Source organism: Martes martes, assembly GCF_963455335.1.
Source record: "Martes martes genome assembly, chromosome: 10".
NCBI lineage: Eukaryota > Metazoa > Chordata > Mammalia > Carnivora > Mustelidae > Martes > Martes martes.
In genome coordinates this window covers 50835590-50863381 of record NC_137898.1, presented here as the reverse complement: position 1 = coordinate 50863381, position 27792 = coordinate 50835590, and the positions used below count along the sequence as shown (strand labels likewise).

The 27792-nt window shown below is 37.4% G+C and overlaps 1 protein-coding gene across 2 annotated transcripts in view; it reads right to left on the bottom strand.

Moving 5' to 3' along the window:
• Positions 1 to 27792, bottom strand: part of SBF2 (SET binding factor 2) — a 463869-nt gene that overhangs the window by 52798 nt on the left and 383279 nt on the right. For both annotated transcript variants that reach the window (XM_080816668.1, XM_080816669.1), the window contains exons 18-24: positions 15542 to 15712; positions 10552 to 10814; positions 8213 to 8385; positions 7314 to 7387; positions 5597 to 5792; positions 1717 to 1844; positions 90 to 265 (exon numbers count right to left, since the gene is read on the bottom strand). In XM_080816668.1, the coding sequence (XP_080672794.1) occupies positions 90 to 265; positions 1717 to 1844; positions 5597 to 5792; positions 7314 to 7387; positions 8213 to 8385; positions 10552 to 10814; positions 15542 to 15712 (1181 nt within the window). The remainder of the gene's footprint in view (positions 1 to 89; positions 266 to 1716; positions 1845 to 5596; positions 5793 to 7313; positions 7388 to 8212; positions 8386 to 10551; positions 10815 to 15541; positions 15713 to 27792) is intronic.

Sequence of the window (27792 nt, the reverse complement as noted above, 5' to 3'; positions counted from 1 at the left end):
CACGTATACACTGACACAAAGGAGAGGTCACTTCCCCCGACGGGGAGTTATGAAAAGGCTGAAATGAAGAAACTTGACTGTCTTCTTACCGGAAGGATGTGTTCTTTTCCTTCTGTTTGGGTAAAATTATTTGTGGGGTAGTTTGTCCAGCAGCAAAAGCAAAAGTGGTGAAAATGGACTGAGGATAACGGAACTTCATTAGCTGTTTCTTAAAGATCTCTACTACCTCTGGACTCACTTCTTCATCAAACGCTACTTTAATCAACTAGAAAGAAAAGAGAGAAAATACCTCAGAAGGATTAATTAAGGATTTCCAGATAACATCCTCCCAAGTTATTGAAATACCAGAAAGTTAATACTAAATGGCAGAAGTCCAGAGGTTGAGGGGACCTTGGATATCATGCAATATAATTTTTTATTAAAAAAAAAGGGCTCAAAAAAATTTTTTTTAAAAAAAGGGCTCAGAAAGGTATACTTGTCATAGATGGTTCACTGGCAAGGAAAATCATGTATCTTGAAGTTGGGTTTCTTTAAGACTACCTTTTCTATGATGGGATAGAGAAATTAACTTACAGTGTCTGAATTAGGAAACATGTCTTTCTTTTTTCAACTATTGGCTCTAGATGGGGAATTTGGCCTAAGGAAGCTTCTTCTTACCCAGAATTACCATAAATCTAGTAAGAAAAGGTCTGCTTGACTAGAATCCTAAGCAATATAGCCAGGCAATATTCCAGTTTAGAGTCTGCTGGCAGGTGGACCAGTGAAGAAATCCCCGGGAGATCCCTGCCCCCAGGTGATGGGAGTAGGTCTGGAGCCTAGAGATCAGTAGCCTCACATTTCACACAATGAGCACATGGAGGTCCTAGGGGTAGCCGGAAGGAATGCGGCAAGAACTGGCACCCTTAAAAATCTGAGAAGTCAGAGCCAAGGCATAAAAATAGGAAGAGCAAAATATTACAGACTAAGAACTGTAAAAAGGAAAAACTAAAAGAAGATCACTCTTCCCATGTCTGTTTTTATCAGTAATTCCACAAGTTCTGATATGTTTAAAGCCCCCTAGAAAATCCTCTGCTTAATTAAAAGTTATTTAGTTAGTACCAATAGTACTTTAGCCCTGACTATAATTCTTAGAGTTTTATCTCTTCCAGAGAAGTGCCACAGGGCATTTCCTTCTGAAACAGGTGCCAAGAGAATTGTTTTCTCTCTAAAACCTTTACCAAACACAAGGTATGACTTGGCAGAGAACAAGGGTCAACTGTATGTGTCTGAATTTCTAAGATCACTAAATATTGACAGATAATCTGTTGGTATTCAGTTGGCCAAGGGGTTCAGGAAGTGAGGGATTAAATACAGAATGATTCGGGTTTACTCAGTTGAAGATTACCCTCTCAGACGCTCTAATCCTCATCCTCTAACGTCTGAGTCCATTACCACAGAAAGTAGCCACATCATTTGTAGAAAACTTTTAAATAGTAGAAGAATGGCTCCCTTTATTTCTTTTAAAAAAAAATTAAAAAAAAGATTTTATTTATTTGACAGACAGAGATCACACGTAGGCAGAGAGGCAGGCAGAGGGAGGGGGAAAGCAGGCTCCCTGCTGAGCAGAGAGCCCCATACAGGGCTCGATCCCAGGACCCTGGGATCATGACCTGAGCCGAAGGCAGAGGCTTTAACCCACTGAGCCATCCAGGTGCCCCTGGCTCCCTTTCTTAATACCTGAAAAGATGCTGATGTAATCTGTAGTCCCTCTTGCATGTTCTGCTGCAGCTGGTTCTGCATGGTAATCTTCTTCTCCTTGGTGATGGAGGCAATAGGAAAACTCCGCACAACTGTCTGCTCACCAACTACAGGAAAGCAGGACACAGACTCAGCAACAGCACTTTATTGCTTATTTATAGAGTCTCTGCTTCTCATTTTATCAGCCTCTGCTAACAAAATGTATCAGGAGAGGCTAATGCCCAGGAATGCAGTGAGAAAATGCCATGATTCTAGAATCACATTCATTGATTTTATTGCATGGCAATTCACTCCTGAGACATGATCCTTTCCTGGAGTGAATGAACCGTCACAGTCTGCTTGCCTTCATTCTTTCTATTTCTCCGGCCTGCTGTGTGCCACACCAGATCACCTGGTTTAAGGAAATCTTAAAGATTCTTAATCTTAAAGGTATCCATGACATTTAATGTAAGTATAAAGCAAAAGAGAAAAGATTTTTAAAATGTGTTTCCATACATGGTAAAAGGTACTGTATCGTGTATTTGTGCCTTCAGAAGATACAGGACTAAGTGTAGGCTGAAGAGTTTTAGAAATTTAAGTATCAAAGCAAGGAAGGGAAAATGTAAATAATTATCAACTACTAGAGGTTGTGAAGGTGCAAGCCTAGAAAATAAGTAGTACACACAAAGCCTCACTTGGAAACTTCAAAGATCCCCCTGGGAGAGGAGAGTCACATGCTGAATATAACATGTCATTAGCTCCTAAGTTTGAGGGAACAGAGATTTAAATATTTCAGAAAGGGAGAAGATTTCTGCGAGCTAGATGGCTAGAGAATGATTCCTGGAAGAAGTGAGAGGGAAGGTGAGATTTGAAGAAAGCGTAGGCTTGGATTAGTAGAGGGGGAGAGGAGGGAAATTCAGGCAGTGGTACAAGTGAAAGACCAGGAACAGCAATGAGCAAGGCACCTTGGCTAGTAAGGCAGATGGGTGAGAACTGAACTAGGTTTATGAGTTCACCCATACATCTACTTATCATCATCAGAATTTCTCATTCCCAGGATCTATCAATTCCTAACCTAGAAAATTCTCATTATCCTCTTATGTTGAGCTCATATCCAGAGGCTAAACTAAATTAGGATGTATACAGAATTTAGTCCTAGGATGTATCAAACAACCTATACTTATACAACGCACATAAAATTATCAGATTTCTAGGTGTCATTAAAGGAGATATTTTAAATTAGAAATTTAAAAAGAGAAATGAAAGAGGCAATAAGAAGGCTTTCTCTGATAAAAATAAGTTCCCTAAAATACAAAATTAACCCCAAAATTGACAGGAAAAAACAAGAGAACAATATAAGCCTTCATACTAGTATGGTTTTGATTTTTTTAAAGGAAATAAACAAGAACAACTTAAGTGACCAAGTATCTTATACATTTATATCCTCAGAATATATGTTTGTGGCCACTAAGCTCACAAGCCACAGTACAAAAGAAATTTTAAGTACTAGATATTTAGTCCTGAACTTCATCAAATCTATCTATGAAAAACCCACAGCAAATATCATCTTCAATGGGAAAAAGCTTGCAGCCTTCCCATTGAGATCAGGAACACGACAAGGATGCCCACTCTCACCACTCTTGTTCAACATAGTATTAGAAGTCCTAGCAACAGCAATCAGACAACAAAGAGAAATAAAAGGTATCCAAATTGGCAAGGAAGAAGTCAAACTCTCTCTCTTCGCAGATGACATGATTCTTTATATGGAAAACCCGAAAGACTCCACCTCCAAACTACTAGAACTCATACAGCAATTCAGTAATGTAGCAGGATACAAAGTCAATGTCCAGAAATCAGTGGCTTTCTTATACACTAACAATGAAAATACAGAAAGGCAAATTAGAGAATCGATTCCATTTACTATAGCACCAAAAACCATAAGATACCTCGGAATAAACCTAACCAAAGAGGTTAAAGATCTGTACTCGAGGAACTACAGAACACTCCTAAAAGAAATTGAAGAAGACACAAAAAGATGGAAGACCATTCCATGCTCTTGGATGGGAAGAATAAACATCGTTAAAATGTCTATACTGCCCAGAGCAATCTATACTTTTAATGCCATTCCAATCAAAATTCCACCAGTATTTTTCAAAGAGCTGGAGCAAATAATACTAAAATTTGTATGGAATCAGAAGAGACCCCGAATTGCTAAGGAAATATAGAGGACAAGGGTAGATGGAGAGGAGAAGGGAGTTGAGGGAAATTGGAAGGGGAGGTGAACCATGAGAGACTATGGACTCTGAAAAACAACCTGAGGGTTGTGAAGGGGCGGGGTGGGAGGGTGGGGGAACCAGGTGGTGGGTATTAGGGAGGGCACAGATTGCATAGAGCACTGGGTGTGGTGAAAAAACAATGAATACTGTTACGCTGAAAATAAATAAAAAATTAAAAAAAACAAAAAAAAAAAACAAAAAAAATTACATTTGCTTTCAAATACAAATATAATTTATGTGTGGTGATATGACAGGAGAGGGCTGAAAATTTTGCTCCATTTTCTCTCTTTTCCAATGAATACAACTATGTCCATAGATTCATTTTGTTTATTGAATTTTATGAGATTTTTAAAAATTACATAGTAAGCACTCTTTTATGAATAAGACAATAAACCATCTTGATTCTCTCCAACAGAGGAATTACGCAACTGTGAGATTTTAAGGATACTACATTTTATACACGTAAAGTCCACTCTCTAACAAAATGTGAAGCACATATAGTACATCTCATCAAATGTTACTAAATGAAAAATTGCAGATGAGGAAGGAACTTTAGTGACTATTTATCTCAATGGTTCTCAATCCTTACTATGTATCAGAACCACTTTTGGGGCTTAAACACGCACAGATGCCTGGGTCTTTCCATTCCTAGAATCCTATTCCAGGTATTAATTCAACTGTGTGAGGGTTGGGCCTAGATTGGTAGGTTTTTTTTAAAGCTTTCCGACAATTCAAATATGTAGTCAAGGCTGAGAAACACCGAATTATCACCAATCAAGCCCAACACCCTAATTTTATAAAAGGGGAAACTAAAACTTGGAGAGAGGTCAGGGGACTTAAGATATCACAATTGGCCAACAGCAGTCTGAATCTGAGCTTCTTATTTGGAAAGCAACAGTTCTAGCCCAAATGTTGTATGCTTTTCCCATCAACCAAAAGAGTTTAGAGATTACAGTGATTTAAAAAAGATAATTCAGACTTGACAGGGCATGCTATTCCTTTCTAATATGGAAGAGTGCACAGAGTAGTAGAATATGGAAATAAAAGTTGAGGGAGTTTAGTGAATGGAAGTTGTCTGCCAAGAGGGAAATGGGGTTAGTTGAAATGTGACAAGAGGAAGTGGGGTTAGTTAGTGCTGTACAACCCTGTGATGCTTAGCATATCTTTCCACAAAAGGAATCATGTGTCTGGAAGACCTGAACCTTGCAGTTAACTATGAACCTTGCAGTTAACTATACGACTCAGAAAGGTGGGACAAATCAGCAGGAGACCTCGTTAGCATCTTTATACTATGAATATCCCTAAGTCACAATATACTGCCTCATGAAATTATGATTGTTTCAGTGAATAAACCTCATGAAATTATGATTGTTTCAGTGAAAGAACCCTTGATGTACTGTTTAGAAGATACCCTTGGTTCTTTAAATAAGACTTAAAATCCAAATAATCATTAGCTTTGACAGACAAAGGATTCTAAAAAATACTTGGTGACAAAAGGCTTTCTTTGAATTTGAAATGATCTGCAAATTACTGCACACAAATGGAATCAAAACCTCAAGCAGCACATGGATATCCATATTCTGATGGCATAATCTGAGTCATACCTAGCTGATCATGGGGAGTCCCCCTGAAAAGAATTCTATATGTGGTGAGGAACAAGGCTCCTTCTGCTGGCAGGAGCTGAGGGCCTCCAAGAAGGCCTCCAGTAGCTTCTTCTCTTCCATCAGGGTCTAGCAGGACTCGAAGACCTTCACAGACGATTTCTTCTCCTGGCAGGAGAGCAGGCCTAAGAATCTTGGGCTAACAACAGAGAAAGTATTTCAAACACAAATCTTGTGAGGTTTCCAACACTTAGACCAAAGTTATCTTTTCAGTTGCAGATCTAAAAAACCTAAGTCAGACTGCTTAAGTAGCCAAAATGAGAAAACAGATTAGGGAAGAGGCAGAAATGACGTTTTTGCATCCAAATGTGAAAAGATCCTTTATTTATTTATTTATTTTTAGATTCTTTGTTTATTAACAGTAAAATCATTGGAAATTACTAAGATGTTTAAAATATCTATTCAATGAAACATTTTGCAACCATTAAAAAAATGACCTAGATCTGTATGTGTTAACATACAAAGATATCAAGGGTATACTGTCAAGTTAAAAAAAGCAAGCTGTAAACCAGTATGTATATTATAATTCCCTCTTTTTAGAAAAAGGAAAAATGGTGAGAATATGGACTAAGCTGTTAAAGGTGGTACTATCATGGTTAAAGGCAGAGGTGAGGTGGAGTTGGAAAGACCATGGAGGACTTTTACCTTGTATAATGTGTATTTCTTTAATAGTTTAATTTTATACAAAGAATACTGTTACTTCTATAAACTTAAAAAACAAATAATTAGAAAAACAGATGCATCTTTGAAAGGATTTGCCCTTCTTGGCCTTTATTGAAGATTAACACAAAAAGTGGCCAAGTAATGAACATTTACACATCTTGGGAAATGCACAACCACATGATACACTCCTCTGGAGATAACAGTGCTAGGAAAAAAAAAATCACCTCTCCTCAAGATCTAATATGCTTACTTTTTACTAAGCAATAAAAACTATATAAATCGGTACTATTCTTTTTGTTGGCTCTAGGAAGCTCAGAGCTAAATGTAAAACCAAAGTTATAATGATCTTCAATTTCTCATAGAAATATCTTTCCTATCCATCTGCCTTCTGATTTTTCCTTTGAATTTATTTTTAATAGTTCTGTTATAGAGGTAAGAAGGTCCTGACACTAGTCCACAGACTGGTGCCAGACTAGCTGCAAAATAATCATCTGGGAGGCTTGTATTTGAAAGTATAGATTCCCAGACCAAGTCTCAGGGAACTCCAATTCAGGAGGCTGGGGTGGGGTTCAGGACTCTCAATTTTTAATAGACTTCCCAGATTCCCAGATGCTTGTGAGGTATGCTTACAATCTAAACAGATTCAGGAACCTGGTATTTTTATGGTAATTGCCTTAAGTCCTTTTTTTCTGGAAGTGGGCAGGGCATAAAATCTTGGCTTGGGCTTGGAAGTTAGAATGTTCATAATTTATGCCCTGCCTATAAAAATAGACTCAACAAGAGGCTATTATGGCTCCTTTGTTGAATCTACTATTCTCCTTCAGTATCTGTTTTATGAGGATCTACATGGTAAACTCCTCTGAAAGTTTAATGTATCATTAAAAGTGGAGTCTCTGTAAAAGGTTAGGAGAAGGTGCTTTCTGGGGCACAAAAGTGTATTGTTGCTGTTTTTAAGAAGAGATGTTATAACCCGAAAGCATACAGTTGGAATAATTACCTTCTGTATAGGTGGGAGTCTTCTACTCTCTCGATGTACTGCTTCTAGGGTCTCAATGTGCATAGCTACAATTCCTAGGATAAGTCAGGGTATTCAATATAAAAGAGAACAAAATAAGCGGAATTAATATAAATTCTGAATGTTTTAGAATTGAAAACTAATCACAGTTTGGTGGTTCCTCAAAAAGTTAAACACAGAATTACCATATGATGTAGCAATTCCACTCCTACGTATATACCTAAAAAATCAAAAATAAGCACTCAAACAAATACTTGTATGTGGATATTCATAGTAGCCAGAAGTCAGAAACAATCCAGATGTCCACCAACAGTTGAATGGATAAACAAAATGTGGTATATCCATACAATGGAATAGAATCTGGCCATAAAAATGAATGGCATTCTGATACCTGCTACAACATGGAAGAACTTAGAAAACATTATGCTAAGTGAAAGAAGCCAGACATAAAGGGACACATATTATATGATTTAACTTATAAGAAATATCTAGAACAGGCAAATTCATAGAGATATAGAGCTTACCAGGGACTACAGAGATGGAGAACGGGGAGTTAGGGCTTAATGGGTACAGAGTGTGTATTTCAGTGATGAAAAAGTTTTTGGTAAAGGATAGTGGTGATGACTGCACAACACTGTGAATGTGATTAACATCACTGAATTCTACACTTAAAATAGCTTCAAGTGGCAAATTTTACATTATATATATTTTACCATAATTTAGAAATATTAAAAAAATTAATCAGAACATAAAATGGCATGACTAAACTACATGAAAGAGAAGTACTGTAGGTGTTATGCTGAAAAAAATAGATCCCTAAAAACAATTCTTTCTCAATTATCTCCAATATTCTTTTTCTCTAATATCTGTAAATTGGTTACCTGGTATCATGCAATGAAGGCTCTTGATGTGATCCTGAGTAACTCCACTCTCTGTGCAAACCTTGTCAATAAATCGGGTAATGAATCGCACAACAGAATTGGCGATGTCATTATTCTCTGAATCTTCAAACCCACTTTCTGTATCATAGCTCTCAGCTACGCTTCCTGCAATACTGAGAAAATCAAGGAAAAGAAATCATGGTTAGTACTCAAATGTAACAAATGACTATTCTATCACCGTTAATTCTGACAGAAATTTAAATTTGCCTACATTAGGACATGCTACTTGCCTACATTTGAAAGCTACTGTTGGGCATTGTCCTTTGGACCCAGATTTATTTTTGTAAGAAATACCTCTGTCATTCTCCTAAAAAGGAACTCAGGAACCACAGAAACTAAAGCAAAAATAGACTCTTCCATTTATTATCTGATACTTGAAACTTCTAAAAAAAAAAACAAAAAAAACAACTGTTCTCTCACGTTAATTACCACACAGAACCAGACAAAGTAATATTGCTATCTTTGGCCTTTGACAACTAGGAGACATGTTCCCTGGTAGGTGAAGTAAAAGAACTTTTCCCAGAAAATAGCATATTTTTTCAAATGGAAGAACCAAACTGTCCTGCGAGCCTTTCTGTTGCCAATATTTGTCTCTTTGAGTGAACCACAGCACTTTTAGACACTTTGAAGCCATCAGTCTTCTGTACGTGATAAAATCATGCAACAGAAGGGAATGAATTTGAAATAGTGGATGTGAAAGCTCAATCCCCGTCTTTGCTGCTTATTCGGTTTCCACTGTTCGACAAACACTCTGGCCTCCTATGCCTTCTTTTAGACTGCTCATCATGGAAAAGATTCCTTTGTTTGTTCTAAACTACTTAGTTCTCTTTCCTCCAAATCCAACTATATTAGCTGAATCAGTCTTAAGGTAAAGCTAAACTGTGAATATGGCCTCACACCATCCCAAAGCATTAAGAAACTTAAGTGTCTTAGCCATTCACTAAGTAGACTTTCAAGGAGCTTGGTCATCTATAGTTTGAAGCGATGAAGGCCTAGGCTATATTGTTCACATAAAATAACTTCTCTGCAGGAGGAAATAAGAGACCTGTGCAGTTGACTGCATGGTGTGAAAGGCTGACTTTAAAACAACAAAAAGTTGTTTAGCCTGGAAGACTAGAAGCTCTCGGGTATTCTTGACAAAAATAAAGTATCTGGGATAGAGAGATTGAGAGGTTGGGGTCAGAGATGTGGGCTGTGGATGAGTTTCTAAGAGAGTATGAAGCATGTAGAAAAGGGACTGAGAATGGGGGAGAAGAGAAGCTGCCTGAAAGAGCCTGAGAAGGATTTACAAGAGTTAAAAGAACTACCAGCATGTTAGAGTATCACTGAAGACCTAAGAGGTTAGTACATCACTACTGTTGGGTAAGCAGTTCATGCATTCATTCATTTCATCATATGTTCAACCAAATACTTACTGGGTATGTACTACATGCAAAGAGCTGGGGGTACAGCAATGAATGAGTCATACAATAAGCAAATATATGAAAACAAATCAGGTTGTGGCAAGTGCCATGAAAGAAAAAAAATGCAAGGTAGGACAAAGAGTGATGCCTGTGCTACTTAAGATAGGGAAGTCAGGAAGACCTCTCTAGGTAGATGGCATTTGAGCAGAGAATTAAGTGAAGTGAGGGAGTGATTCTTGTGACTGTTTCAGGGAGACTATTCCAGATTGTGGGAACAAATACCAAGACCCTGAGGCGGTATTATGTTTAGAGTGTTTGAGGATTAGCATTAGCAGGGAGACCAGTTTTCTTGACAGAAGAATGACAGGAAATAAAGTCAGAGCAGTCGTCAAGAGCCAAATCCTGTTAGGTCTTGTAGTCCATGGGTTTATTTTTAGTGGCACTGGAAGTCCATGTCGGGTCGGGAGCAAGGTACGGTTGAGGACATGATTATAGACAAATGCAATGCATACATTGAAAAAAGGAGGGCCCAGAAACAAAAAATAACTAATGAACAAGAAGTTCATTAGTAATTTTCCAGAGTGCTCTCTGTAAATTGCTATGGCAGAAAGTAACTGAAGGGCTTGATCAGTAGTGGGTGAGACAGTTGAAAAAATTAGGTCATGAAAGAAAAGAGACTGTGGGAGGTGGTTACGAACAATCAGATGAAGTGAAGGTCTTTTATACGGAGTTGGAAAAAAGAAAGAGTTGAGCAGCTCTGAAGGTAAGGCAAATGCTTAAAATTTTGAAATATGTACAGCAGTATTTGCCCCAAATACTTTATTTAGTCTGTTAAGCGAAGAACAGGAGGGTCTCTGGATGTGCGCTTTTTGGTACCTGTTCGTGACAATGCTGTTGCTTCCACTCTCCCAGTCACCTGGTGCCGACGTTCTCAGGAGCTTGTTTTTACTCGTATCCAGTGGAACTAGCAGGTTGACCATGAGGTTTGCAAAATGAATGGCCTGACTGAAGACAGTGCTTTCCTCACGCTGCACCAGCTCCTGCTGAGTTGCTTTGCTCAGAGAAGGCCAAAGGCGTAGCTGCTCAGCTGCCAGGTCCATTGCTGTCTTCTCCTGATACCGATCATCTGGAAGCTTCTCCTAAAAAAATGAAGCAAAACAATGTAAATGCATGACCCAAGTTTCAAAAATCATGGAACATGTTTCAATTATCCATCTATTAAATACCCATGTCACCAAAAAAAAAAAAAAAAAAAGAAAGAAAATATATAAATAAAACATGTAACAACAACAACAAAACAAAATCAACTCTTCTTTTTCCTGCCAGCTCCAGCTGGACTTGAGTGGAACAATGTGCTAAATCCAAGGAAGGAGCAGCAAAGCCTTTTACTTTGAACATTTCATTGCATTTACTTATCTCTATGGTCCTGTTCCTTTCAAACAGCCAGTTATAACAAACTGTCAACGGGAAATACGTATAAATGAATGTAGGTCCAGTAGCATTTACTAATATTTGGGTATGTTTCTTCTCTTCTGCTCTTTGGGAGGAGAAGACAGAATGACAAAAGTCACACAAAATAGAGATAGATATCCTGGTAAATGTGGGAGTCAAATACTATCAGGACACAGGTATAACAATGGAATCTATTTTATTTTACTTCATTTTTTAAAAGATTTTATTTATTTGGGAGAGAGAGAGAGTGAGAGACAGTATGATAGGGGAGAAAGTCAGAGGGAGAAGCAGACTCCCACGGAGCTGGGAGCCGGATGTGGGACTCAATCCCAGGACTCCAGGATCATGACCTGAGCTGAAGGCAGCCACTCAACCAACTGAGCCACCCAGGCCCCCATCTATTTTATTTTTTATCAAGTTTTTAACTTTATTTTTATTTATGTATTTATATTTTATTTGGGCCGAGAATTTTTTTGGCATATTTTTAAAAAAATTATCTATTTTTATTTAAATTCTATTAACATATAATGTATTATTGGTTTCAGAGGTAGAGGTAAGTGATTCATCAGTCTTATATAATACCCAGTGTTTACCACATCATTTGCCTTCCTTAATGTCCACCACCCAGTTACCCTATCCCTGGACTCCCCTTCCCTTCAGCAATCTCAGTTCATTTCCTATGCTTTAGAGTCTCTTACAGCTTGTCTCCCTCTCTGATTTCATCTTGTTTTATTTTTTCTTCTCTTCCCCTATGATCCTGTTTTGTTTTTTAAAATTCCAAATGTAAGAGAGATCATATGATAGTTGTCTTTCTCTGACTGACTTATTTCCCTTAGCATAATACCCTCTAGTTCCATCCATGTTGTTGCAAATGGCAAGGTTTCATTTTTTTGGTAGCTGAGTAGTCTTCCAGTGTGTATATATACCACATCGTTATTCATTCATCTGTCAGTGGACATCTGGGCTCTTTCCATAGTTTGGCTTTTGAAGTCCACTGACCTTTAAAACTCCAGGTTTTAAGCCCTGCTGGTTGCAAGAACTCATGAAATTTGGGCCCTCTTACTTTCTAAGCCAAATGCTATGGGAATTTGTTTTCCCCATGCACTCCCCCGTGTGCTAGGTAATCTCTCACTCTCCTATGCAACTGTGGCTCCCTCCCTACTGCAGTGACCACGAACTGTTTCTCCCCCAAGCCCCATCTCTGCACTTCCTACCTTCTTTGACATGGCCTCTTCTCTATCTTAGGTTGTAGAGTTGGTTTTGCCAGTCTTCAGACTGATTTCTGGGATATTTAGGATAGCTGTATCTATGGGATGAGGCAAAATCCTTATTTATTTATTTAACATATGATGTATTATTAGCCCCAGGGGTACAGGTCTGTGAATCACCAGGTTTACTCACTTCACAGCACTCACCATAGCACATACCATCCCCAATGCTCAAAATCCTTTTTTTTTTTTGAGTCTGAAAATAGGATTTTATTTTTATTTTTTAAAAAGATTTTATTTATTTATTTGACAGAGAGGATGAGATCAAAAGTAGGCAGAGAGGGAGGGGGAAGCAGGCTCTCTGCTCAGCAGAGAGCAGATGCGGGCAGGCCCCTGGGATCATGACCTGAGCTAAAGGCAGACACTTAATGCAATGAGCCACCCAGGTGCCCCTGACAATAGGATTTTTTTTTTAATTTTTTAATTTTTTTATAAACATATAATGTATTATTAGCCCCAGGGGTACAGGTCTGTGAATTGCCAGGTTTACACACTTCATAGCACTCACCATAGCACATACCTTCCCCAATGTCCACAACCCACTCCCCCCAACCCTCAGTTTGTTTTGTGAGATTAAGAGTCTTTTATGGTTTGGGCGCCTGGGTGGCTCAGTGGGTTAAAGCCTCTGCCTTCGGCTCAGGTCATGATCCCAGGGTCCTGGGATCGAGCCCCGCATCGGGCTCTCTGCTCCGTGGAGAGCCTGCTTTCTCCTCTCTCTCTGCCTGCCTCTCTGCCTACTTGTGATCTCTGTCAAATAAATAAATAAAATCTTTAAAAAAAAAAAAAGAGTCTTTTATGGTTTGACAACAGGATTTTGAAGAGGAGTTTCTTAGTAGGCTGAAATGCTAAGAGAAGCTAGTATACTAGTCTCACTTGTATCTAATCTAGGTATCACTAAGAGACTTCTTTAGAAAAAAGGACAGAGAAGCAGTGACATGTGTTTGCTCTACAAATGCTTTTGAGATATATCAATGTTAGCTTTATATCTGCTTTAAAAAACTACCAAAAGCACCACACTAGCCCAAATATTTCTGGAGCATGACCTCAAATTAATTTGCATCTGTTATAGTTAACCATTACCCAAGTGTATTTGGTGTTTTGAAAGAAAAGTCTGAGTTTTACATTAAATTAAGTAAATAATTCACACTAACAGTGTATAATAATAATTTGGAATACAAGATAAATGTCAGATAGTGGTATTTTTTTTATTAAAGTTTCTATTTTTATCATTGTCAAGAATAGACAATATTTAAAATTACAGGAGACAAAGAAATATTTGAATAGTACTATGTAGTTTCTAAATTCATTCATCTCACATAATATAAAGTCAATTTAAAATAGCGGTTGAGGCAAGACGCTACACCAACTAAGCCACCCAGATGCCTGTAATTTTCTTATCTTAAAATATTTTCTTGATATTTTTCTTAAGTATAATTCATGCTGATAAAATATATGGAAACATATTGACTATTCCTAAAAGGAGAAATAGATTTATTGCTGACATACTTTTAAGAACTATTGAATTTTATATTTATTTCAGAGTCATTTTGTTTTGTTTTTTGTTTATTTTATTTTGTTCAAATTCAATTAATTACTATATGATATATTATTAGTTTCAGAGGTAGAGTTTAGTGATTCATCAGTTGCATATCACACACAGAGCTCATTACATCAAGTGCTCTTCTTAACTTCCATCACCCAGTTAACCCATCTCACCACCCACCACTCCTCCAGCAACCCTCAGTTTGTTTCCTGTGTATAAGAGTCTCTTATGGTTTGGCTCCCTCTCTGATTTCGTCTTACTTTATTTTTCCCTCTCTACGATCCTCTGTTTTGTTTTTTAAATTCCAAATATGAGTGAAATCATATGAAATTATCTTTCTCTGCTGACTTATTTTGCTTTGCATAATACCTCTAATTCCATCCAGGTTGTTACAAATGTTCATTCTTTTTGATAGCTGAGTAATATTCATATATATATATCTCATATCTCCTTTATCCATTCATCTGTTGATGGACATCTGGGCTCTTTCCATATTTGTGGCCACTGCTGCAAAAAACATTGGCGTGCAGGTGCCCCTTTGGATCACTATGTTTGTATTCTTTGGGTAAATACCTAGTACTGCAATTGCTGGGTCATGGGGTAGCTGTTTTTAACTTTTTGAGGAACCTCCATACTATTTTCCAGAGTGGCTGTACCAGCTTGCATTCCCACCAGCAGCAGGTTCCCCTTTCTTTACATCCTCGATAACATCTATTGTTTTCTGACTTGTTAAGCTTAGCCTTTCTGACTGGTGTGAGGTGGTATCTTATTGTGGTTTTCACAATGCTAGTGATGTTGAGCACTTTTTCATGTGTCTGTTGGTCACTTGTATGTCTTCTTTGCAGAAATGTCAGTTGATGTCTTCTGCCCATTTCTTGATGGGATTATTTGTTTTTTGGTGTTGAGTTTGAGAAGTTCTTTATAGACTTTGGATACTAGCCCTTTATCTGGTTAGACATTTGTAAGTATCTTCTTCCATTCCATTGGCTGCCTTTTGGTTTTGTCGACTGTTTCCTTTGCTGTGCAAAAGCTTTTTATTAGAGTTATTTAACTTTAATTTGACACTTCTTCAAAAAGTTAATTGCACAAAGACACCTGCTCAGGTATTTTCATTTTCTGTTCAACTTACTATAATCATTTCCAAAGAATTCCTATTTATTAACATGTAATAAAACAATTCCACTGCTAAAGACTGTATTAAGAAGCTATTATGGAAAAATATAATACCAGAAATCAACAGAAGAAAGATGATCACCACAGGACTCCCTAAGATGAACCTCAAATACACTGGCAGAAAGTGGCTAGATTTCTTTTTGCTCTGGGAATACTTGAATAAGCTTTCCTTGAAGCCATGACACCAGTTCCGAACTAGTATCTTTTTTTTTTTTATTTTAAAGATTTTATTTATTTATTTGAGAGACGGAGATCACAAGTAGGCAGAGAAGCAGGCAGAGAGAGAGGAGGAAGCAGGCTCGCCACTGAGCAGAGAGCCCGGCGCGGGGCCCGATCCCAGGACCCTGGGATCATGACCTGAGCCGAAGGCAGAGGCTTCAACTGGCTGAGTCACCCAGGCGCCCCCACACTAGTATCTTTCTTCTCTTACCTTTCGCTTCAGATGTGGGGCATGATTGTCTTCTGTGGCTGAGAGATACAGGGAGCGCACCTGTTCCTGCACTGCATTGTAGAAGGTTGTCTCCCAAAATTGCTGATTTGTCCAAATGGGGTGGTCCTGAACACAGGTGTAAGCAAACTGGCTGACTCCAGGGGCCAGTTTCTGTGAGAACACACAATACGCATCACCACAGGGCTGACAGAGTCATGACAATTCAAAAAATTACAGGGGTCATGGTTAACCACAGATACCATTAAAGGGTTTACCTAAACAATGATCTTAGGGCAGTACAAGCTTAGCAATCAGAAACTTATTCATTTTTAACTGGCAACTTTGGGCTTGCTATTGAATCCTTCAGGGTCTCAGTCTTTCTATGGACATTTTAGCAATAGCTAGAAATTGAAGTTACCATATGAATTAGAGAATGTATGAAAAGTACCCGGCACTGTGCTGTGCACACTGTAGAGCTGGTAGCTCTTAGTACAACTGGGATATGTCAATGAAATCCATCACAACCTAAACATTAAACTTCAGATAATTTAAATTTTTTTCTACAGTACATTTTTGGGGGGCACTAAATGAAAAGTGAGTGAGCCTGCAGCTCGGCCTTACACACAGAATGAGGGCATATCATGCATTCGAGACTCAAGAAGAGTCACACCCTCCCTACTCTAGCTCTTTACCTCCCACCAACGCTGCTGCCTGCCCCACGTACTCCCTAGCAGACTGTCCTGGGCTTTGAGGGCATTTTCTGCTCACCAAATGGTCATGGGAAGGTAATCTCAAACCATTCCTTCCTTTCCAGGACTTCTGTTGGGCTTCAAATTAAGAGCAAACTTTACTCTGTGATTTACAGTAAAGAGAAGGAAAACTAACTCTGCAGGCATTTGGGGCACTTCATAAATATTTACACACCTCATTTAATACTAAATATAAGATGCACATTATTATTGCCAATTTACAGAACAGGAAACAGAAGTTCAGGGAGGTTTAAGCAATTGTCTAAAGTCAGATACCAAGTTACATGAGTAGTAAAGCTGGTTTTTAAGCCTAAAGTTTGCTTGGTTCCAAAACCCCTGCTCTTTTTTCTATACCGAATTGTCTTGCAAAAGAGCATCATAAAATAAATACTAATTAGCACTGCTGTTTTTTTCTGCACTTTAGGACTTTGTTTCTCAAAGTAATATTCTGCCCTGAAGATCTGATATGATTTTAATTAACATTGTATTTTTACTTTTACATATGATTCATATTGTCAAGTTTCAGTTAATGATTTAAACCATCTTTCCACAGCTCTTACTTTCATCTCTAAAGATTAAAGATGTTTCAAAACTTTTTTAATCCATCATTTCTCAGGAAACAGCAGGTAACATTCTCAATAAACATCCTTTTTGTCCATTTTATTTTTTTTGGAATTGAGCAGAACTAAAGTTTCTGATATGTTTTCTTTTAAAGCAATTTAATAAATTGACTTCTTTCCACTTGATCTTAGCCAAAAGGCTAAGAAGCAAGTAAACTGACTTCTCTCTTAGAATATTGGACACTGAAGATTACATTAAGGTTACACATGTTACTGTTATGTACCAAAAGTTGGTTCATTTCTTAGGGATGCTTAACAGATGAATAAGACATTTGGTAAAAATAATATGCTCAATACATGCTAATTTTCTTTTTGGTCTAGAGCAGACTAAACCTAGAACTGAAAATAGGTACCACACATACCATGAAATGTAGTACTTATGTAGTACTTACATGTACTAATGCAAGTGGGATGGCTGTGATTTTGCCTATGAGGGTCTACATATTTCTGCATCCCATGTGTAAGTCCCTTTCAAGACAGGACTATGTACTGCTGCTGAGGTGATTGACTGTAACTCCAGTCGGGTGGCTGTAAGTTGGGATTGACTGTGATCAAAAATCAAGAGTTCCCCAACGGTAAGCTGTATAAGGATCGCTGTTGATCTTCATATGCCTATATACTCGTTTAAAAATACAGTTCCTACCTCCCAATGGGAAATCATGGGCAAAATGTGGTTCTCTGAGTACGTAAGCAGAAGCCACAGACAAAGTGAATCACATGTTCCTCCTATACTCTGCTTGCAGATACGAGGGATGCAGGTCGCGTGTCTCTGTCTGTGTGTGTGTGTGTGAGTGTGTGTGTTTGCCCCGCAGCAATCTAAGGACTAACAATGTTCATTTTGAAAGGGATTTTAAAGACATGAAAGTCAAACAAGACAAAAAAAATTCTCAGTTGCCCTTCCCGTAGGTGTAGTCAGAGGCAGCACTATTTCGTACAAATGCGATGTAGTAAATACTAGCTCTTAAAATTTTGGAGTTCTGAAATTAATACAGATGGACTCAGAAAACCAGAGCTTTTAACAAATCCTTATCAGTTTCTCACATAAAGTACTTTTAGGATCGCTGACATACCAAAAAAGCTATTATTAATTATAGATCTTTTATTACAAATTGGCAGAGCTCCCCAGGGATCTGAAAGTATAATGAAGTCCTGTCTTTGTTTTTCAGCATTTTTCTTACTGATGTTGCATATTCACTCTCCTTGGCAGTTACTTACCAAGTATTATCTTCCTATTTATTGACAAACTAAAAATGAATATGCAAAAACTCACTCCCCTAAATCTTCCAAAAAAAAGTGGACTATATATGTTCCAAGGCAGGAAGATGGTATAAAACAATGACAGTGGCTCAAAGAGTCAGAACCCACAAGGTGTTTACCAAGTGAGAAACTGTAGCAGGGGGACAAGTGACTATAGGATAAATACTTTTTGGTGACAAGACAGTTGTACATGGTTATGGCATCTGATATATGCATAAGAAATCATTAATTTCCAAATACTCAAATATAATTATTTTTCCAAACATGAAATTCACCTCCCAAGCATCTTCCCAAGCATAAGCAAGAGACACCGTGTCTGTCAGTGTTGGGATGGGCAGGGCCACTGCACTGATGGACAGGTGTGTTCTTAGGACCAGCAGAGGGCAGTAGCACATTATTCTGCCTACATCCCATCAGAACTTAAGATGGCAATACAAAAATGGAGCATTGTGGTCTGGCTGGTCTTGAAAGTAGGTGGTAAGGTGAAAACTTCATGTCTTCACTGTATATTTGAGAGACCTTACAAAGAAAATGGATTTACCTAAGCTCATCCAGCAAGATGGGCAGAAGAGAAAGGAACAGAAATAAGGTTTTCTATTATTCAACGTCACTTCTGTAAGTTAAAAAAATTGAGATATTCCACAAAAGAAAACTATATTATAATTATCTAGAGAAAGATGTGATGAGACTGTTTAGGGTTTCTAATGTGCTATATCATACGCTAGTAGTTTTAGTCATAAACAAGGAAAATAAGCACCTGTCTATAAAACTATCTCCTGATTCTAATCACTTCTTTGGTTTGAAGAAAAAACTTTCTTAAAATCAAACTGGTCCATATGCCAACTTCACAACCTTTTATTTTGCTCAAAGGTGAGACTCACTAAGGGTGGTGGTGGTGGTGGTAGGGAATGTTGTTGTCAAATGACATCTCTTCCTTTCCCTCCAATTTTGCAACACTATTTATTTTACACTTCCTAATAATTCTTATTATTCTTCCCTAAAGAAACAAGTGATATTTTGGCATGCAATTTTATGAGATGTTAAAAAATATGTTGACTGCCTTCCTTATCTAGAAAAAAATAGCCCGGATGGTACCTAGATTAAGCAATGCTAGTCATTTTACACAAAGCATTCAAAGGCAACCTCAGCATGAGATAGGATATGGAGAATAACTTAATGAGGTCACCGATCAGCAGGCCAGATTCAAATCCAAATAAATGGACACAAATCATCTCAGAGACAAGTTGGTCAAGGGAAAGGTCAAAATACCAGTATGTGGGGCCTGTCCTAAGGTCTGCCTGGCTAGACATGTTTGGTCTCCAGGCCCAAGGCCCCAATTAGGGAGCTTAGAGGGAAACCAGATTTCAGGAAAAAAAGTTAGCTGGCAGGACCAATTCCATAAATACGTAATGGTCTTAAGGAATAATGCAGAATACAAAGATTCATTGTTTAAGTTGCTGGCTATTTCCTATCCAGCTCTGGATACCAGAATATAAGTATATCTCTTTGCACAGTTTGGGGATAATGCCAGCCAGTCCTTTTATGATTCTACACCAGCCTGACCAAGTCCAGATATTAAGTCACTTTAAAAATTTGAGTATTTTTTTGTTTCAAGTTTTTATTTAAATTCCAGTTAGTTAACATACAGTGTCATATTAGTTTCAGAAGTAGAATTTAGTGATTTATCACTTACATCAACACCCTGTGTTCACCACAAATGCCCTCCTTAATACCCATCACTGCCCCATCTTCCTCCAGCAACTCTGTTCTCTGTAGTTAAAAGTCTGTCTTACGGTTTGCCTCTCTCTTCTCACCCTCAAATGCTTATTCTTGAGAGACAAACAAAAGGAAGACAGGAATAGGAAAAATGTGAATCAAAAACCTGTATTTACCAAATCTTAATCAAACCTTAAACATGTTGGCTTCATGCATTTTTTAAAACAAAGGATATTCAACATTATAGATATGATTGAAGCCCACCATGTACCTCTCTTGATCCCATCTGCCTCTGAATTCAGAGGTAACAATGATCCTGAATTAGGTATTTTTCATTCCCATTTATATGACTTTTATACCTGTGTATGTCCACGAAGAATATTTAGGATTATATTGCAATTTCATTTTATCTCTATTGGTGATACTTGTCAAAGTATATAACTTTTTCATTGATTTATGTAATATTTAATTAAACTATGTAATTAATTGAAGCAAAACACAACGAACACTATGTAAACATACAATCAAAAGGAGCAGAAAGCGAGCGGCCTACAAGCAAGGAGTATATAGGATACTGTGTGCATTAGTCAGTGTAATTTACAAAATGGCAAATAATCCTAATAGTTAAAAAAAAAGGTAACTGTGAGAATCTACTATAGTTTTTTTCTTTTCTACTACCTGATACTCTACAATTGAACAATGAAAGTAACCTCAAATTCGTAATGGTCTAAACCTCTCCTGAGTTACTTAGAAAATCTTGGCACACAATTCCTACACAAGAAGTATTCATTCACTAGCACTGCCCTGTATTCATTTGATGTGCCATTTCAGTAGCTGGAATGACAGGGTTGAAGTCTTTAAATGACTTATCCTGCTAATGATTCTTTGTATTAAGTTGCTTAGTAAATATTAAGAGATCAGATGACAAATCAGACTTTTTCCTTTGTGGTCCAAAAATTAGCAGGAATCAAATACAAGTTTGTTGTCAAGTCCTTTGTCAGTGCTGTTTTTGTTTTTTTTTTTTAAGATTTTATTTATTTTAGTAAAAGAGGATGAGAGAATGAGTAAGTCAGGGGAGGAGCAGAGGGAGAGGGAAAGCAGCCTCCCCACTGAGTACAGAGGCCAGAGCCCTGACAGGACCAGCAGATTGATCCCATGTCCCTGAGACCATGACCTGGACCAAAACCAAGAGTCAGTCGTCCAACTGACTGAGCCACCCAGGTGACTCCCTGGGTTTGGTATTCTTAAAATTACAAGACAGGACCCAAATTTCTTCCCTCCCCCACTTTCTGCAGGTTTTTAAACTTTATATAAATGATACCACATTGTGTTTTCTTCTAGAACTTGGTTTTTCACATATTATTTAGTTAATAATAACAAATAATAGTAATTATTAAAACTAACCTAACTGAGCTTTCACTATGTATATTTATCAACCTACTTAGTCTTTACACAACCTGTGATCCACTGAGATAAGTACTATTATTTAGTCCTGGTTTAAACGTAAAGGAACTGAGGTACAGAGAAATTAAGTAACTTGTCCTAGAGAAAACTGCCAGGAAGTGGTAGAACTAGAAATGGAGTCAAACTCTAGCAGTTTAGCTATGGAATCTAGTTTCTTAATTGCTGCATAATTTAACTAAAGTGTATGGAATCCCATTACATGAATATATAGCACTTCCTTGTTCCTGTTAATGGACATTTTTATTGTTTTCAAATTTTTCCTATTATAAACAGTGGTGTATGAACATTATCAAACATGTCAACTGTCAACTCTGATTATTGGTTTCAGCACCATTTAATAGTGCCTGGAAATGCTTGAGAGGGGCCTAAAAAAAAAATAATTCCCATTGCTTCCTTTACCAATAAACATTTTTGGGTTATTGACAGACTGGCCATATTGTTAAAAAGAAATGATTTCATGCAGATTTTTTTCTAAATCCACTATTTAAATAAATTAATCATTCTTTAATATAGAATATCTAGTCAGTATTTGAGTTTTTAATTATCTTATAAATGTTAAATGGTTTTCTTTGTTTTTTGTTTTTGTTTTATTGCACAGTTTGTCTGATTCAGGAAGGACCCATATATGATCCATATGGATCAACAGGTTCCTCCACCATCTGTCTGTCTCTTTCTGTCTCTCTTATTTTCCCTCCCACTTGTGATCTATTTGTTGAGAAACTGGATCATTTATCCAATAATTTCTGTTAGTCTGCTGGTTGCTGACTGCATCCCAGTGGTACCACGTGACATATTCTTTTGTCCTCTATATTTCCAGCAAATTGACAATTGGATGTAGAAGCTTGATCATTTTCAGGCTTGATTATTTGGCAAGAATACTTCATGGGTGGTACTACTATTATATATGGTTGTCTTTCTTTTTGTGATGTTAAAGACTATTGATCATCAATGCTTAGATTCATTAATTATTAGGAATAATAAAATAGTTATATTCTCATTTTAGCATTATTTCCTGACTTACTAGTGAGTTTTTTTTCTTTCTTTTTTTTTTTTTTAAAGATTTTATTCATTTATTTGACAGGCAGAAATCACAAGTAGGCAGAGAAACAGGCAGAGAGAGAGGAGGAAGCAGGCTCCCTGCTGAGCAGAGAGCCCGATGTGGGGCTCGATCCCAGGACCCTGGGATCATGACCTGAGCTGAAGGCAGAGGCATTAAACCACTGAGCCACCCAGGCGCCCCACTAGTGAGTTTCTAATCAGTGAGTTTCTCTAAAAGAGAAACTTCCCCAAACACGTAGCCTGCATTGGATAAATACATGAGATTATCCCTTCATTTATCAGTTTTAAAAATAACACATTGTTTTCTAACATTCATTAGAAATGACCAGTTTTTCTTTTTTTATTCATATTTTTATGAGCTCATGGATTTTTTTTTTTTAAGATTTTATTTATTTATTTGACAGAGAGAGAGAGATCACAAGTAGGCAGAGAGGCAGGCGGGGGCGGGTGTGAAGCAGGCTCCCTGCTGAGCAGAGATCCTGATGCGGGGCTAGATCCCAGGACCCTGAGATCATGACCTGAGCCGAAGGCAGAGGCTTTACCGACTGAGCCACCCAGGCGCCCGAGCTCATGGATTTTAAAACATATTTAACTATTCTTAAACCTGTTTAGGATGAAACCAAAAAAATCTATCCATAAGTGTTTACTGGAAACTTGCAGTTTTCACTACCTCAATAGCAAGTCCTATGGGACTTCTGTCTACAAAGTGCTTATAATCTCTATGGAGAGACAAGACTCCGCATGTGATAACTGATGAGCCTAATGATGCTGTGTATAACAGCACCGTAAAGTGGTATGACTGAGGGCCTGACTGGGAGAACATCCTCAGCAAAGAGGCTAGTAGATATATGACAAGGTGTTTTCTCTGAGATATAACTACAAAAGGAACCAAAGAAGAAGAGGCATCAGTAGGTCCTGGCAGAGGAAATGGAGGAAATTTGGTGAGTCATAGTTCTCACTATGTGTACTTTCAAATGGCGCCAAAGCTCTACAAAAATGTTTATTATGGCATTATCTTTAATAACTATACCCCCCTCCAAAGTTAGCAATTTTAATGTCTAACCATAGAAAGGTTAGGCAAATGACAGAACATTATTAACACAAAAGAATATTATGCTGCCATTAAAATAGTTAATATGATGACGTGTTTATGAATGAAGTAATTAAGCTACATTTAAGAAAATCAGCCAAATATGCTATGATTACGTCCATAAGTACACAAATACTAGGAGAAAAAGGCAAAATGAAAATGAAGTAAAAGTAACAGAATTTTGACAATTTGTTTTCCTTCTTCCAAAATAATTTTAAGGGATCTTTTTATTAAATGTGGCAGACTGAATATTCTTTTGCCCCTGAACCCCAATGAAATGACAGCAAAAGAGAAAAATGGTAAAACATATAAGAGTAAAGAGAATGAGAAAAAAGACAACACCATCAGTGATGTTAATATAATTTTAGAAGTCATAAAGTGGACTTATAAGCAGCAGCAAATTTTGAAGATCAGATAAAGCTGAAACTCCATACTACTTAGAGAAGGAAAAGCCCTTTACACACTTAAAAAAAGTGAATTTTATGGTATATGAATGAAATCTCAGTAAAAAAATGGAAACAACTCAAACGTTCATCAGCTGATAAAATGTGGCACATACATGCAATGTAATATTATGTGGCAATAAAAAGATATGAAGTACTGATACATATTATACCACAGATAAACATTGAAAACATTATGCTGGGGCACCTGGGTGGCTCAGTGGGTTGAGCCGCTGCCTTCGGCTCAGGTCATGATCTCGGGGTCCTGGGATCGGGTCCCGCATCCGGCTCTCTGCTCAGCGGGGAGCCTGCTTCCCCCCACCACTCTCTCTCTGCCTGCCTCTCTGTCTACTTGTGATCTCTCTGTGTCAAATAAATAAATAAAATCTTTAAAAAAAAAAAAAAAAAAAAAAAAAAGAAAACATTATGCTGAGTGAAAGAAGTCAGTCATGAAAGATCACATGTTGTAAAATTTCATTCATGTAAATGAAATGTCCAGAACAGGCAAATACATAGCGGCAGAAAGTACTGTGCTTGACTTTAACAGCACAGCAACAAAATACCCATGCTTTTCAAGTGCATACAAAATATTTACCAAGAAAACCTGAATTGTGGGTGATAAAATAAGTCTTGATATATATATTTTTTAAATTTTATTTTTATTTGAGAGACGGAGAGAGAGAGAGTACACTTGCACAAGGTGGGGGGGGCAGAGAGAGAGGGAGAAGCAGACTTCTACTTAGCAGGGATCCTGACACTGGGCTCAATCCTATGACATCGGCATCATGACCTGAGCCAAAGGCAGATGCTTAAGTGACTGAGCCACCCAGGTGCCCCAGTCTTAATAGATTTTAAAGGGATTCAAACTATACAAATATATTCTCTGACCAGAATGGAATTAAATTAGAAATCAATAACAGATTTATCTAGAAAATCTCCAAATTTGGAAGCTAACTAACTCATGGATCAAAGAATAAATAAAAGGGGAAATTAGAAAGTACTTTGCACTAAATGAAAGTGAAAATATATCAGATTTTGTGAGATGCCACTAACCCATTTCTCTAGGGGAGATTTATAGCACTAAATGCCTGTGTTAGGAAAGAAGAATGGTTTCAAATCAATGACCTCAGCTTACACATAGAAAATTAGGAAAAAACAAACAGCGAATTAAAGTCAAAGCAAGCAAAAGAAGGGAATTAAGATTAAAGCAATCATTAATGAAACAGAAAACAGAAAAAAAATCAATAAAACGAAAAGCTGGTTCTTAGAGATTAACTAATAAATCTTTAGTCAGACTGATTAGAAACAGAAAGACAAAATTACAAATATCACAAATGAGAGGTACCATTACTGAAGATTCTACAGATATTTAAAAAACCATAAAGAAATATGAACAACTTTATGTCAACAATATTGACTACTTGGATGAAATGGACAAATTCTTTAAAAGAAAAAACTAAACCACACTCAGGAGGAAACATAACGAATATGCGCATACCTATTAGAGAAATTGAAATTGTAGTAAAAAGTCTTCTCACAAAGAAAGCCCCCAAAAGAAATGGCTTCATTAAAAATTCTCTTAAACACTTAAGAAATAACTTATATCAGTTCAACACAAATTCTTCCAAATAATTAACAACAGAATACTTCTCAACTCAATCTATGATTGTGTTATCTGATTATAAAGCCAGAAGACATTACAAAATTATACCAATATGCTTCATGAATACAGATATAAAAATTCTAAACACTATTTTAGCAAATCAAATCTAGCATATGTTAAAAGGATAATACATTATAACCAAGCAAATGGGACACCTGCAAATTCAAAACAAGGCAATGGCCTAATGAGTGAGGGTGGAAGAGGCAATGATGAACTAATGGTTCCAAAGCCCAGGCCCTTACGCTTGGCAGATTCCAGAGATGACACGACAAATAAAAAGAAGCTATGTATTTACCCCAAATAGCACATGTTCTCAAATAACTTTAATTCATCCATTGATGAAAATGAATATTGTTCCTAGATAAAACTAATAGATTAGCCACTCTAAAAATAGCTAATATTTCTTGGATTCCACTCTATCAGAGATTAAGGGAACTTAATGCAATGTTTTCAGTAACCTAAAGCGATCACTCTAAAGCAATTTTTACAGTGTGTCACAGAGGTCTAAAGAGGTGGGAATTACAACAGTATAAAAATATTATGACATTGGATTTGGCAATGATTTCTTGAATATGATATTAAAGGCATCAAAACAAAAGAAAGAGAGATAAAATGCACTTCATGAAAATTAAAAATTTTGTGTATCAGGATAACTATCTGCAGAGTAAAAAGGCAATCCACAGAATGGGAGAAAATATTTGCACATACGAGAGCCATACTCTGATAAATATTACACACCATGTATCTGATAAATATTCAGAATATACAGAGAACTTCTAAAACTCAAAAATGACAGTGACAAGAAAAACACCTCTGACTAAAAAAATGGTTAAATGACTTGAATGGACATTTCTCCACAGAAGATAAAACATGGCCAATAAGCACATGAAAAGATGCTCAACATCACTAATCATAAAGGAAGTGCAAATTAAAACTACAGTGAAGTATCACTTCATACCCATTAGGATAGGTACTATCCAAAAAACCAACTAACCAACCAACCAACCCAGAAAACAGAGTGGGGGTAATGGGTAAAATGGGTGAGGGGGAGTGGGAGATACAGGCTTCCAGTTATGGGGTGAATAGGTCACTGGGATAAAACATACAGCACAGGGAATACAGTAAACGGTATTCTAATAGCATTGTCTGGTGACAGATAGTGGCTACATTCGTGGTGAACACAGCATAGTGTATAGACTTGTTGAATCACTATGTCATACACCTGAAACTAATGCAACACTGTGTGTTGGCCATACTTTAATTAAAAAATACTTTAAAATGCACAAATAAAAAAAATCATGGCATGAAAAAGTGCTCCACATCACTCGGCATCAAGGAAATACAAATCAAAACCACAATGAGATACCACCTCACACCAGTCAGAATGGCTAAAATTTAAAAGTCAGGAAATGACATGCTGGCGAGGATGTGGAGAAAGGGGAACCCTCCTACACTGTTGGTGGGAATGCAAGCTGGTGCAACCACTCTGTATAACAGCATGGAGGTTCCTCAAAAAGTTGAAAATAGAGCTACCCTATGACCCAGCAATTGCACTACTGGGTATTTACCCTAAAGATACAAATGTAGTGATCCGAAGGGGCACGTGCACCTGAATGTTTATAGCAGCAATGTCCACAATAGCCAAACTATGGAAAGAACCTAGATGTCCATCAACAGATGAATAGATAAAGAAGATGTGGTATGTGTGTGTACACACACACACACACACACACACACACACACACACAATGGAATACTATGCAGCCATCAAAAGAAATGAAATCTTGCCATTTGTGACAATGTGGATGGAACTAGAGGGTATTATGCTTAGTGAAATAAGTCAATCGGAGAAAGACAATTATCATATGATCTCCCTGATATGAGGAAGTTGAGAGGCAATGTGGGGGGTTTGGGGGGGTAGGAAAAGAATAAATGAAACAAGATGGGATCGGGAGGGAGACAAACCATAAGAGACTCTTAATCTCACAAAAAAACACTGAGGGTTGCTGGGGGGAGGGGGGTAGGGAGAGGGTGGTTGGGTTATGGACATTGGGGAGGGTGTGTGCTATGGTGAGTGCTGTGAAGTGTATAAACCTGGTGATTCACAGACCTGTACCCCTGGGGCTAATAACACATTATATGTTATAAAAAATAAAAAATTATATTAAAAAAATCATGCCAGATACCTTA